The sequence below is a fragment of the Ceratosolen solmsi genome, unplaced genomic scaffold, assembly GCF_000503995.2.
Source record: "Ceratosolen solmsi marchali unplaced genomic scaffold, CerSol_1.0 scaffold10, whole genome shotgun sequence".
NCBI lineage: Eukaryota > Metazoa > Arthropoda > Insecta > Hymenoptera > Agaonidae > Ceratosolen > Ceratosolen solmsi.
This window is the reverse complement of record NW_011948412.1, coordinates 8,127,743-8,143,163: the sequence shown is the minus strand read 5'-3', so window position 1 is coordinate 8,143,163 and position 15,421 is coordinate 8,127,743. Positions and strand designations below refer to the sequence as shown.

Genomic DNA, 15,421 nt, shown 5'->3' with positions numbered 1-15,421 from the left:
TTTTTATTGAATAAATATATATATATATATATATATATATATATATATATATATATATAAATAAGTATAACAAGTACGATTTTGAAGTTATTCTAAACATTTATGTATAATAAGCGGCTCGTCGTAGCGTGCTTTTGCAATATAATGGAAAAAAAAAGAAAAAAAAAAGGGACATGGATTAAGAATAGTGTTGGGGAATACCAGTACTATTTGGGAACGAGGAAAGTACAAAAGGAAATGTGCGTAAGAATTGCGAAACAAAAGAAATGCAAAGAGAAAAGGAAGACTGTCAATTATCGTGAACAATGTCGTCTATTTTTATAGTTTTCATTTTCTAGTTGTTGTCGTGTTTTTTTCTTTTTTTTTTTTTTTTTTTTTTTTCCCCCCCCCCCCCGGTCCTCCCGGTCCTCCCGGTCCCCCCGTCCCCCCGACCCCCCAAATTAGAGTATCGGAATTACAGTGTCGAATGTTTACAATTTCTCCGTAACTTTTGTCCCTTCGTTAGTTTTTATATATTTTCTCGATTTTAATTTACCTTTATATCCTCGATAGCGAATATGCTTGGCTTTTTAATTTATAAAACTACAAGACTCACGTACTCTTTTCATCCAATTTATCGACAAACTTATTAATAAAATTTCAAATAAATTAAGATTAGTGAGAAAGTAAGTACTTATACATTACGCGGTTTAATGTATCTTACGTGTTCTAATCCATTATGAATTTTCAAATGGAGAGAAATTTGTATTAAATTTACAACGAGATGGTTATTGTTAATTTCGTATAATGATAAATGTCATTAGTAATGAGGATTCGTGGAAGTCCGTTGGGAAATTTTTAGTTTAAAAGATCGATGTCGATAATTAACTCTCGCACGAAGGAAAAACATATGCTCAATTGGCCAATTAACGTAATCAAATAACGTAAAATTAAAAAATCACAAACAATCAATTATTTTCTCGTATATTTTTATTCGACTATTCGGCTGAGAAAACTGAGACAAGAGAAAAATGACAACGATTGCCCATCTGTGATCATAACCAATGTCTTATCGTTGATAATTTTGCAATTGTCATTATGTCGCGGATGTAATGTTTATCTGAAAATGTCTGCGATTGATGTGAAAACAATAGGCATAACGACGTTTCAGCAGCTTGACGGTAAATTTGTCGATAAAGCTCGGCTACCCAGAACAATAATATCGTTAGGGAAGTTTGTCTTTATCTGCCCAAATGGCTCGATCAACTCAACACTTGCGACATCTTATTTCAATATTATATTCGATAATCGAACGCCAAGGTCAAGTCGAGTACACAAAATTGTTGCGAGAGACAAGCCGCTGAAAATTCGTAATTACTTACTCGAAAGTTTATGTAAATATGAGCTACCCTAAACCTATAAAGTCGCATGTAGGTAAAGTCTCACGTACGACGATGAGACTTCCTGAAGGATATTACGTTGAGCGTCATATTTATATATTTTTATTGTTTATGGGAATGAAAGGGTAACGTTGCACATGAAAATTCAGCCAAATCGATTTTCGAGAATCGTGCGCATTTATTCGAAAATTTATGATGCGTACTTGCCCCGTGCATTTACGACAGGCGTTCATCGATATAAATAAAGTACCTTAATAAAAAATAATATTTCATTTCTATTATGAACGAGTTGATGCCTTCTAAGATTTTACATTGCCTGCTAAGTGCGTTTGTTCGTGAATTTGTAAATTGTAAAACGAGCGAGGATTTTCGCTTCGAAGCTTACCGAAAAAATTTTTAAAGTATTGTGCAAGTATCGAAGACGGTAAAAAAGCATTCTAAAAGCATCGGATTATCACATTTTTTTAATGCGCACGCGTCGCTAAATAAATTGTTATAATAATCAAAATATATTCAACCGGAATTCCGTTTGTTCTAATGACGATTAAAAATAATAATACGTGTAGCCTTTTTTTTTTGTTTTTTTTTTTTTTGTTTTTTTTCGTGTTGTTTTTCTTTTGTTTTGAGAAAAAAGACAAAAATTTACGAAACGCCATTATTACGCATAGGTTATTATTGTATTAATTCAATTGCCTCGGTTAGAATTGTAATTTCTGATTTTTAATTAATTGTCTCGAAGATAATAACTTTCTCGTGGCAAATGGAGAAAACACATTGTTTACAATGCTTTCACGGTCCTCGTAACTAAAATAAATAAGGGTCCAGTTAGTAAAGCAGATTTTAATTTTATTTTATCATTAGCGCTATGTTGAATTGTATAAATAAACCGATAATGGCACTGTACATCAATTAACAGTGACTTACTTCGGGCGCGCTGGCGCACATACGTCATTTATGATACTTATTCGTTTAAAATCGCATGACCTTGAAGGAAAGCAGTTAGAGTACCGAAAGGGAATCAATTTTACATACTTGAAATACAAGGCGTAAAAGTATGGATAAGTAATGTCGGGATCGCATGCAGTTGTAATAGATTTTCACGTTGCCAGCAGAATTTTGTAATTCAATGAAGCGTCGCATTTACCGTACAATCGAAATCATGAAAATTCTAAAGGATTATTTCATTATTAATTCGGTGACCTTAACGGCACGTACACATACGGCAATACGACGGAGACAACGATTGGAAATTTTAACAAAACGAGATCGAACGTTTACGATTCATGGTAATAAAGGCGGCTTTTATCGCTTTAATCTTCGCCGCTCTTTGTGTATATTTAATGACATTCGTTTTGCGTGTCGCGTCTATATATCGTAAAATAAAATTGACAGAAGAAGAAGAAGAAGAAGAAGAAGAAGAAGAAGAACAAATGAAATACTCATAATTTCTTTTCTCAAACAAATATTTACCATCTCGCTTAACAATATTTTCTTAATTCAATAATTACGAAATTCTTAAAGGATCTCTTAAAAAAAATGCAATAGTTTGGGGCATTTAAGCGAACTTCAGATTCGTATCAAATCAAACCTGCCTCGCTCGAAGCCACATTTTATTCAAACTAATTTCAGCTTAATATTTCTCATGCTTGCCGAAGTTTTTTTTTTTCTCAAATAGTCTCTTACCAAATAATTAAAGTATTGAGATTTTATACAATTTTTTTTTTTTTTTTTTCATATAAGAATAAGAATATTTCATTTTCTTTTTCTTTTTCGTTTTATCGTTGTTTCAATGCGTCAATATTTCATTGCAATAAAAATTTGAATAATAAAAATACTGAAATGCATGTGCAAACACTTTATCTTTCGCATAGTTTCATTGTCCTCACAATGTACTTTTGCCTTTTGCCTTCCAATTATAATGCGTAAATTTAAGGATTAGCTGAAAATTATCGTCTTGACAATTTAATCGGACAAGTCGAGGCGACGATAATCAAAATAAGTCTTTTCAATCTATCATACGCACTTTGAAAGATTTAAACTTTATAGCTCCACGTTTTATTTTCCATTTCCATTTCAATTTACAGCTTATGACAATACAAACCTTACCACTTTAGTTTTCTAATTCGAAAACTTTCAACTATCGAAATAAAATACGACACACAACAAAGCCAACCCCTAATGATAATAACAACAGCAACAGCATAGAGGCTAGTGACTGACCTAGTGATATTCTAGTGAATTTCATGATAAAGCAAATAACGTTCGCCTGGGGAATGTTTTTGGATGGTGAAGCGTAACGAATCGCATTCGGCCACTTTATTAAACGGTTGGATATGCTTACTTACCACATGGATTATTCCTAACGCTACATTATCCGACTCAACTTACGAGGAAGCACGAAAGTGTATCAGCAACGCTATTTTTGACCGTCGCGATTCCATGATGATAGGACACGAAAGTCGCCAAGGAACATCGTCGGCTTTCCCATACAAGCGAAGGAGACACCGAACGGGATGCACGCGAGGTGACGCGAACGTTCGCCGAGGGCTCCCCTGACAGTCGTAACCACCTTCATCTTTCGCCCTTCACCTCGGGCGCGCTTATCTCCTGGCGTCGACCGTCGCCGTCCCTCCGTGGCCGAGTAGTGTCCTTCGTGCCCCGACCTTTCTATCGCACGGAGCCCTTCGTGTCAATTAATTCATGCGTACGGCTCGTGCATACGCCCTTGTCGCCTCCCCCACCAATCGCTTACTCCCTAGCTCCCCCCCCCCCCCCCCAGCCCCAGCCCCAGCCCCAGCCACAGCCCGATACCACGCTCCGGAGTAAGCGAGAAAGCTTGATCGAATGCCCTTACAAAGGAAGCGATGCACCGACACTTGGACGAAACTTTGTGCCCTCCTCGTACGCTGATGTAATTTTGACTTTCGCCTGCCGCACGGATAATAAGGAATTAACTCGGGAAGCTCGTTAAGTCTCTGCTTACATTAATTATCGTATGCCAAAGAATATCGGCAATTTCCCTCGGGCTGCGCTTGCCCACAACGATTATCCAGAATTTTTCTTGCCGGAGATTGTGTTTTGCGCTTGTACTTGGCAATCGTGAATGCTAATTGTAATTAGCTTTTTTTTAGCTTAGTATTTGAAAATTTCAAAAATTCATCCTGACTAGCATTTTGCGTCCTAAGAGAATGGCAAAGAATTTAAAAATTCTCGGCCACGTGATTGGCAAGAGTCTATTTGCTCGCCATTGTTGATAAACGTACAACGAAGCCACGACTATCGAACCACAAAGTCTTCGGTTGTGGCACGTTTATAAAATTAATCAATTTCCCTTTATATTTATAATAATGAATTCTCAATGTATGTTTATTGTAAATTGGTCGAGCAAAATACAATTATACATTGTTGTCTATTTTGAAAACTGGGAGCATGCTCCCGAATTAATTAATCGCACGGCCAATACGGAAATAATATTGTATGGGAAAACTGTGCATTGGCATTTTCATGAATTATTGTCACGGATTTTCTTTTTAATCGTATAATTCTCAAACATCTAATTGGCTGACATTTATTATTTTTCTATGTAAATGAAATTCAAAGCCGAACAAATTCTAACGATGAAATTATGATAGTTTTCATCGATTGCTTGGTCGCACTCTCTCTCTCTCTCTCTCTCTCTCTCTCTCTCTTCCTTCTTTATCACGCTCGCATGCCTGAAACCAATTATAGATTCATACGTTTCATTTACACGAACGTAGGCCTTGCTGTTTTATGTTGAAAATAATTGTACGAGTATTGGATCGAGGCATCGACGTTTCACTTTTGAAAAATTTAAACTGCAATTTTTACGCCGTTCTGCGATGCTTAAAAATTTGCCCTCTTAAATTTAAAGGAAAACATGTGCACTCGTGGAGGAAAGAGATGAGATTTTGAAAAACCGCGAGCTAACTCGAGTAAAATATTTTAATTTATCCTTTAATGTTGATGTTTTTAGTTGAATTTATAATGGTGAGCAGCACGAGGTACTGTTAGAAGAGAGTAAGGTATTACGAAAGAATGATGCCATGAAAAATGAAAATGTGAAAATTAGTAATAAAAAATTTTAGATAAAGAGTTTTAAAGACTATTTTGTATGAAGTAGAGGAAAAAAACTTAAAATTCTCTGCATCGAAGGGTATAATGATTTCTTTTTTGGAAGTATCGATCAATGTATTGTCCTTTACGATTAGGAATACCGTTTTTGGAAGATTTTCCGATGCTCCGAGTTCTCTGAGCATGAAAAATTTCCATTCCTCGGACATTTATCGTCTTTTACAATAAACACTCGTGGGCTAAATAATTTTCTAAAAAAATTCTTCTCATTTTGGTGTTCGTTTTGGTTTTTTGTTTTTGTTTTTGTTTTTTGTTCTTTCAATTCAGTTTTATCGTACGTAACAATGTATCGTAACGTAGAGCTTTAGTATTGAAAAAATGAAAAATAAAAAATTGCACTTAGAGTTGAAAATTAATTTGACTAAGTAGTGGTGAGACGCTTAATAAAAATTGTCGGCAAAAATTATCTAACAAATTTTTTAATATCGTATCGATTGCATTAGCTTAGTTTCATAAATAAAATGCTCAATATTGCACACACATGCGGATAAATTCTCATAAATATTATAAATTATGCACTATATTGAAATGGAACACTAAATACATAACATTATCAATTGACTTTTACCATTCAAAAGCAGTGAGTCAGTTATAATATAAGCCAGACACAGTCGACTATTGAGAAGGAAATTAATTTCGTGACCCAAATCCAATGCGATCCATGATTTCTGATCGTGGGAAAGTTCAATTTATAATTAAGACTAGCCTAGCCGCGCCAGTCGCTCGCTCGTTTGCGCACACACTCGCGCGGCCACACGGCCAAACGCACACTTGCGCATACGTGAAACGGCGGCCGCGCTCGGCGAGGAAAGGAAATGTCATTGGAATCGGTGGATTCGAAGATCGAAGCCATTTATTTTCTAACCACTCGGCCCGAAAAAAAAAAAATCAATAGCGAATAGTCATCGGGGGCGCTGAAAGTTCCCGCTCGCGCAAATCTCGAGTCCAGCCAAAGCTGGATTTCACGACCATCGTTTTTTCAGCCTGCGGAGGCGGTACGAGCTCGGGCTGTCGTCCTCGTTCCGGAGGTCCCCAGGAGCCCGGTACCGAAGATCCTTTCCACGCCAGCGTCTCGAGGATCCCCTCAACGCTAAGCGTCGCCGCGGTCGAGGCGGTCGTGGCTTGCAGGCGAGCCTCGCCCTCCCACTCCATCCTCACGCTTACGCCAGGCAGGACCAGGAACATCGACCAGGACATGGAGGCGCTCAGACTCAGCCGTCAGGACAACCCCTTCTTACAGGCGAGTCTCCTTTCGTATCATTTGAATAAGCGCCGGGGGTTTGGGCGAGATGTGTATTAGGTCGGAGCTTTTTTTTCTTTTTTCTTTTCCTTTCTGGTCGACAACGAGCCCGGCGATTCTCCTTTAATTATCGTTTACCATATCGCCAGCACTTGCCAAGGGAAGCGATCGAACGACTGAAATTTATGATGCTGAGGCTGGGCTCGTGGCACCTTTTAAGACTTGGGTGGTGAAATATTTACTAAATGTACTATACCACGCCAATACCACGTAAGTGTCACTTAACATTCCACTTTTATATAGACGGTTGAGTAAAATTCTCAAAACTCTCTCTCTCTCTCTCTCTCTCTCTCTCACGACATTATCTTCCACTGCTAGGCGTAAGGTTTGTCCCACGAATTTTCCACCAAGCATTTTCAATATACCGTTACTCGATCAAAATCAAATAAGCTTTACGATAAAATACTTGAAGCTGAAGCTACTTCCTTTCGATTGTAAGCAAAGATTTTTTTTTTTTTTTTTTTTTTTTTTTTTTTTTTTAACGAATAATGAATTAATTACCTTTACATTGACACGATATTCTCACTGTTCGACAAAGTCGTCTTCGACCTGGAAAAGACGTTCGACTATCAAAACTATTTTGCTCAAGAGTGTCGTGATAATTTACGATAAAAATAATGATAATACTGCAGTTGCCAGGTGTCGTTTACTTTCTAATTTAACAAATTGCTTAGCGGCAAGAGAATCCATCGAAGCTGCATTATGGACTTTAATAATAAAGCGAAACTATTCGTTACGACTAAGCAGTGGTATTGCATTTAAAATTCTGAGATCGTTAGGTGAAAATGTGGATGTAGTTAAAGATATTTCCATCACTTAAGATATTATCACGTATTTATATATTTCGTGAAATTTGAAAAATGCAAAAGGATGCTAAGCCTACGCGCGGTTATTGTTTTTGACTTATTCCGTTCGAATCTTAAGTTCTCGATCACGTCGAATGAAGTTTGATATATTTTAAAACCAATAATATATATATATATATATATATATATATATATATATATATATGAAACGTATAATTAATATTATCATTTATACAAATATTCAACAGAACATACTCGACGGATATTTATTATCAATTGCTCGCGTTATTGAGAAACAGAAAATTATAATTGTAAATGTTTTTAAGAACTCATTGCAAATGAGTTGATTGGCATGTGATATTATATGAGGAAACGGCCAGGTCTACAAACATTTAATTCCTTATTTTAACGATTACATAAAAAATTTATGTACAAAGTTGATGAAGAATTTAATTAACCTACTTGAACTGTGTAGCGCAGGAAACTACACATTAGTTAAAATTCTATTGTAGTTAACATCTTCATCTAGGTAATATCGGAGTGATTAAAATGATTATTAAGCGCACTCCCATTAGATTAAAAAGTTCGTATGGATTAATATGCATCAATGGGGATGGGATATGAAATTTTAACCATTTTTCTTACTCAAAGGGATTTCTTTTATAAATACATTGAAGTAATTGAATATGCATTAGTGTCATTTAACTGTCCATCCATATTTTAATATTTATCAAGGGTAAAGTGTGTATGTACATATACAAGAGACGTAGTAGTAGTATATTCATTTTCATCGCTCTCATAATATATGTCATCGCTCGGTCTACTCGATATATTAAAAAGTAAATTAAGCTAATGGTCGAACAAAAATTACGATTATCAATTCCTAAAATAACACAAACTCCTATGAGAAATTTATGACAATGTCGTATTAAATGTCCATTCTATTCAAAATAGATTTCTTTTCCTTTTTCTATAAAAATAAAAAAAAAAAAAATAAATAAAAAAGTTATAATCGGGCAATTCATTGTCATTACAATTTTTTTCCTAAACATTGCTTATGTTTATTGCAGTTTATGCAAGACAACTATCCTTCACTTTAATGCTCAGTTAGTACTTTAATTCAGAATAGAAAAACTCCCAGGGATGTATAGTTTCATTAATAATTATTGAATTGCCGGCATCGAATGCATATCACATTAGTTTAAAAAGAAGACAATTTGTAAAATCATTTCAATTAAGGGATTGAAAATTTTAAGAGCTATTAGCTCCGTTCGTTCACTAAGTGCCCCTTATTTTCCATTATACTCGTAACATTATCAAGAATAATACAAAATAGTCACTTATTTCTTAACCCTCGTGATTCTTGGTCTTTCATTTTATTTCTGCCTACACAGGCGAATCAGCTAATAATAATAACAACAACAACAACAACAACAATAATAATAATAATAACAACAACGATAACAATAATAATAATAATAATAATAATAATAATAATAATAATAATAACAAGGCTACTGGCGAGATTTAAGCAACATATACAATTGTTGGCGCAGCTCTTTATCTTTACAACAATGCCAATATGAAATTCCGGGTATTCTTTCTTTCTCTCTTATAATCAACGATACTCTACTCGACAAAGTAAATGCTCAAGGTCCAATTATACAATCGCATCAATGCATCAGTGCATCGATTCATCAATATAGACCTTCATAAAGACGAAAACTTTTTTTTCAATGCCGAGATTCAAAAACATGCCACTCTTGAACGTCGAGAGTCATTGTGTAATAATAGAAGTGATTTTATCCAGCATATTCGCAACATGTTCGCCAAAAGCCAATTCCAATGGGAATTCAAATCGTATTATTTATGACAAGATTGCCCGTGTGCTAATTTCTCGTTGTACTTTTGATTAGTCAAACTTAATGGAAAGCCCCATGGGGGGGGGGGGGGGGGGGAGAGAACAAAGAAAAAAAAAGAAAAAAGAAAAAGAAAGAAAAACAACAACAGAAATTAAGCAAACTACCAACGCGGCTTCCGAGTGTCGATTAGCTCTTTTCTTTTTCATTTTGTATTCCGAGCAGCCGAGTTAATCCACTAACGCAATGCTAAACCCAATGATTCGAAAGCATGGAAAGAGGCCTTGAAAAGGCTTCGGTACTAAAGGACTCGGACTGGTCATTCAATGGCATGTTAAATCACGTTAAACATGTCCATAAGGGTGAGCCGAGAACCGGCTCATTATTTAATTACGTTAATGTTTGACTTTTTTGAGACGGACTTTTCTTTTTCCTCTTCTTTCTCTCTTTTTGAGCTTCGTTTGTTTATTCAATTTTTTCTTTTCGTCGAACGGTCGTCGTAAGACATTTTGGGAATTAATTTGAAATGTCTCTAAAATTCGTAATGCCTATTTAATAATCGAGTTTATTAATATCTAATAATGACAAATAGTTGGGCAACAAAATGGAAATGAGATGTTGGAATTTTTGTATTAAGAATGATAACAAATTTCAGGTTTTAGCGAGTAAAGAAAGCCTTATAGAATCGGCAGAAGAATCGGAATCCGATGACGCCATCCTTATGTCACAGGTAAGTAAAATGTTATTAATAGAGTATGAGTCTTACCCGGGTAAAAAAAGGTTTTTTTTTGTTTTGTTTGTTTTTTGTTTTCTTCCTCGCACTTTCCTTTCGCCTTGTGTACTACTAGTGTGTACTACTAATCGATATATTCCATTCGTACAAATAATGAGCACATTTTAACAACAACAACCTACCTAATAATTCGAATTATTTTACGAATTCATTTTACGAGTGGACGTGTCTCGGTAATAAATTCGTTGCCTAACAACAAAATACACACGTAACGGAGGCGCTAATACAAACCGTCAACTTAGCCTTACGAGTCTCGCTCGCACATCATACCGACGCTAATGACTAACTCTTGCCCCGTCTCACGACCTCCCAGGAATTTGGAGACACGGACCCGCTGACTCTCGCCCAGGTACACGAACACTTGGTAAGGAGTCCGCCGCCCGCCTCCTGGTCGCGCAGCCCCACCTTTAGCTTCCCTCAGCAGTCTCAAAGTCGCCAGGACTGTGGTGGCCTCTCGCCCAACGCGACGTTACTACATCGTACCCTGGAAGATCAGCCCAAGAACGAGGATTCGATGGAAATCAGAGGTGAGACTCTACGAAATCCCGTAAATTATGAGATGACGAAGCAACGGTCGAGCTAGCAATGCGATTTCGTCATCAACGAGGTTTATATTAACGATTATATCTCCACTCATCGTTTTCTCTTACATCTGCAAATCAATCGTAATTCGTAATTTACAGTTTTATCGTGCGTATAAACGTCCATCTCGTCGACTTAGTGTGGGGCGGGAGTGCACGTTCACTTGGTCTTCGTCACAGGAATATTAGAAAAACTTTAATAGTTTCGTGAGAGTATTTCGTTCGTAGAATAAATTTCAACATTAAATATCTCTACTCGTGGTGAGTGCGTTATGATTTTCATTTAATAACTTATGTTAACGGTAATAATAAGTTTATTTATGCGAACTGTAATATTTAGAGTAACTGCAGCGTTGATTCGGAGATAAGGAGGAAATGTGTAATCGGATATGTCCTATCGATCATCTCCCACACTACAAGTATTGATTTTTCTTAGAGTGAATAATTGACTACTAGAAGCGCGTGTATACTTTTAAAAATGTCGTTTATAATTCAAAATGTTGTATTTTATTATTAAAATTATAAATAGTCGCGTCAGTCGGTCGGTCGGTCGGTCGGTCGGTCGGTCGGTTGGATTTTATCATTTGCTGTTATATTATTAAGCTCTCCATTATTCGAGTTATAATTATTGAATTTTAATAATAAAGAGATTTCCGCAAAAATTCAACTAAACTTCTGGAAAATAATAATTTTTTACACACGCGCGCGCGCGCGGGCGCGCGCACACACACACACACACACACACACTCTTCACTTTCACGATACACTCAAATTTAATATAATTTAGCAATAATTTATCTTAGGCACAAGTACGCGCGATGCAACGTGCAAATGCAATTAACTTCCATACTTTCGATTTACTTATCATAATTCGATTTAATTAATCATATTATATTTATGATAGGCTGTATAAATAGTTTTCTAATATTATATAATAAATGTTTAATGTGTGTTGAACGTATTGGTAAAGGTATATTAGTGATAAATGGTAATTTGGACATACAATTATTCATTTCAATTTCACTGATAATATAAATTCGTGCGTATGCTTACATAATCGATTAATTAAACAACATAATAACGTAATTTTTCCGATATAATGACAATTATAAATTTAACATTATAAAAATGACAAAAATTTTATATAATTATTGCACATAATACGTAAAGTAGTACATTTTTCAATATAACGATGGAAAAATTTTGAACAAAACAAAAGAAAAGGCACGTACGGCTAGTTTTACGTTATTCGTACACGACTTTTTAAATGATGAAATAATCACATCTAAATCATTTAAATTTCTAAACTAAAAGAAAATCCTTACTTTTATCATATACAGCAAACTACATTTCAATCCGTGTATGCGTGTACAATACGATATCGTCCGCTAAAATCTATTAATATTATTTTATTCCACTCGATGCCGCCAACATAATTAAATTACAAATCGTTTCATAATTTATGAATATTATTATATCGAATTTTCAATGATAGGATGCCTCTTAAATATATATTGTGATAAAAAATATCTAGAGACGTAACTCGTATCAGAAGATAAAATGAAATTTATTTTTACAGAAAGTCGATATATATTACAATTAAATTAAACATTAATAATAGAACGCCGATGTAAATAAATTATATTTGTCTAAAGTGCATTATTATGACATTGTATTATTAATAATTAATCGTTTTAACGGCAAATTGATTATACAATTTGTGAAAAATTTGTAATGTTGCGTATCCAAGATACCTCCTTCGCGATAGTACGTTCACCCAAAATAAGTATAAAAAGTTAATTTCAAAGACTCGCGAAAACGTGCCTCGTGCCGAAATAAACTCAGACTCGGCTTTCGTTAGTAAAAAACTTGAGCACCGCTTCGTGCTTGCATGAAAACTTGGTGTTTTTCATTCCCTTTTCCAAATCAATCTCCCAACGACGAGCCTCAAACGCCAGGCATAAAGTACAAAGTCGCGTGGCCATTTTGACAGACGTACACATTAGCAGAAAAAAAAAAAGGTCTCGCGTGCCCAATTACGTAAAGTGAATCGCGCCCTCGACCTTGGAAAATGATGATGACGATGATGATGTAAGCTACGTTGGACGCTGAGGATTTATCGATTCTCTATATTTTTCAAGCTGTATGTATTAATCTCGACTAGTCGTGTACGCTCGAGTTTTACTTTCTCGCCGCTTTTCATTTTCCATTTTCCATTTTCTCGGCTTTGCCTATATCTCGCTGCTCCATTCAAAGAATAAGCTTTCGCGCGATGCCATCAATCCCACGTCATTATAACGCGACAATCTCATTAAGGCAGCGGCTAAACACATAATTAGTCCAATTAAAAATATAAAAATTAAATTGGCTCGTCAAATAAAAATAATTATATATTTATTTTACTTAATGTGTGACAAGAGATTGGACGCATAATACACGATACAATGCAAAATCATGAATTCCTACATTAAATTTGTAATTTCGCAGCTTTAAGTAGCAGACAGCTTAGATAGCACACAGCCTATCACGTATGTGATATATTTCGTGGTTGTGTAAGATTTCGACGTGATTTTGATAACGACTCGAAAAAATATATGCAAATTTCAATATTCACGGTATTTTTAAAGCAAAATTTCGAATTCCTTACACTTTCATGTGTTTTCTTCGTAAAATATCGTTATCGTTACATCTAACCAACGGATAATAACGTAATTTATTATATAATCACATTATCATAAACAGGTTGTACGTCTAAGCAAAGATCGATCTTCAAAATCTCAATTATGACAATGAGCTCTCCTAATATAAAATTGACAATGATCCGTCTTTGTGAATCCATCCACATCGATCATCGATCAAAAGCTTCATAAATATACAACTAAAAGTAACTCAGCACCAAAATCTCTTTTATTATACTACTTTGACAACTGAGAAGGCTCCTGATTTTATCAAATAAATTCACATCGGCGTAAATTTGTTGAATATATTAAATTAATGCGATGCGTGTTAAAAGGCGAAATGTGTTGAAATAATAATATAATTTCAAGCAACAATTATCTCCTAATTCGACTTACGTTATTTAATTACGCTTCGTTAATTACATACATATCAACGAATCATGAGTAATTGATAGCATAAAATAATAAATTTATTATTATCTTTTCGTTTATCAAAATCAAACTAAACTATTATAAACTATCTCGTGATATATAATTTTAATATTTTAATATTCAACGGATATTTCAAATTATTTGTCCTATAGATTATATCCTTAATTATTAATCGAGCATTATAATATGTTTAGTCTATATCTATCGCTATATTTTCTAGTTAAATATACTTTCTCAAATAATATCATTAAATTTTCTTTCAAATATAGCCTAAATATATCTTTACACAATTATTGAAAACATACAAAATTCCTCAACATTTAATTATTAAGATCATTGTTAAATTACATTCGAGCCCACTGTGACGCGTAAAATTGATTTTTTGGTTGTATTTATTTATTTATTTATTTTTATTTTTTTTTTTTTTAATTGGTTTATTGCATTTTTAATTTAATGAAATTTTTAAAATTGAGCGAAACATTCAATGAGAATGATGTAATAAAAAGTAATAAAAATGTTATTTAAACATTCTGTGTATAATATTTGAAAAGTAATTGTATATAAAATAACTATTTATTAAAATTAATTTGTTTTATAAAATTGTATAATCTAGTATCAAAGCAATAAATCAAATAAAAAAAAAAATATATATATATATAAAGTACTTTTATGAATTATCTTGTGCATGTAAATATGAATACAATGAATTATAATTAATCATCTTACTAATTCCCAATTGGATTTTAAATTTATATATTAATATAACTCAACTACTCTCTTATTAAATAGCTTATTTTCGTACGAACTATAAATATTAATTTTATCGTTGGATGATCGATTTGGAAGTTTGAATGAACTCTGACAATGACAAATGATAAATGTATTTAGTATTTGTATTTTTATAAAGTTTTGCGGCATTGATGCTTACTTATTAATGAAAGAGAATTAATAAATTAGAAAGATCACATTCTAACTTTGTTGCACCAACACATCATCTATTAAAGTATTTATTGTATAGAATATGAAACTTAGGAAAAAAAAAAAAAAAAAAAAAAAAAAAAAAAAAAAATACTTTAATTTTATGATATCCGTAATAATTTCATGTTTATTGTTAATAATAAATTGTTTGACGACGAATTATGAAAATTATAAAAAGATCAGAGATTAAATTAATTTCCCATTAAAATTCACTTCTTCCTTTTCTTTTCTTTCTTTTTTACCGTAACCATATTAATGTATATGGATATCGATACAACGCTCGTTACTCAACATCAGCCAGTATCAATAAAGTATGCATAACGATGCGTGTTTACGTGTTTCTTCTATCATTATTCAGTGTTGATAAGAGCAGCTATAAATTATTGCAAACTCTATATCAAAGATAACGATGTTTCTTAATATACTTTATATAGTTCGTAAATAATGTACTACCACATTTCAC

General features: G+C 33.9%; 1 protein-coding gene across 1 annotated transcript in view; it reads left to right on the top strand.

The window, feature by feature from the left end:
• Positions 1–15,421, top strand: part of LOC105368915 (uncharacterized) — an 18,668-nt gene that overhangs the window by 2,094 nt on the left and 1,153 nt on the right. The window contains exons 2-4 of the mRNA XM_011508096.1: positions 6,515–6,771; positions 10,152–10,226; positions 10,603–10,816. Of these exons, the coding sequence (XP_011506398.1) occupies positions 6,515–6,771; positions 10,152–10,226; positions 10,603–10,816 (546 nt within the window). The remainder of the gene's footprint in view (positions 1–6,514; positions 6,772–10,151; positions 10,227–10,602; positions 10,817–15,421) is intronic.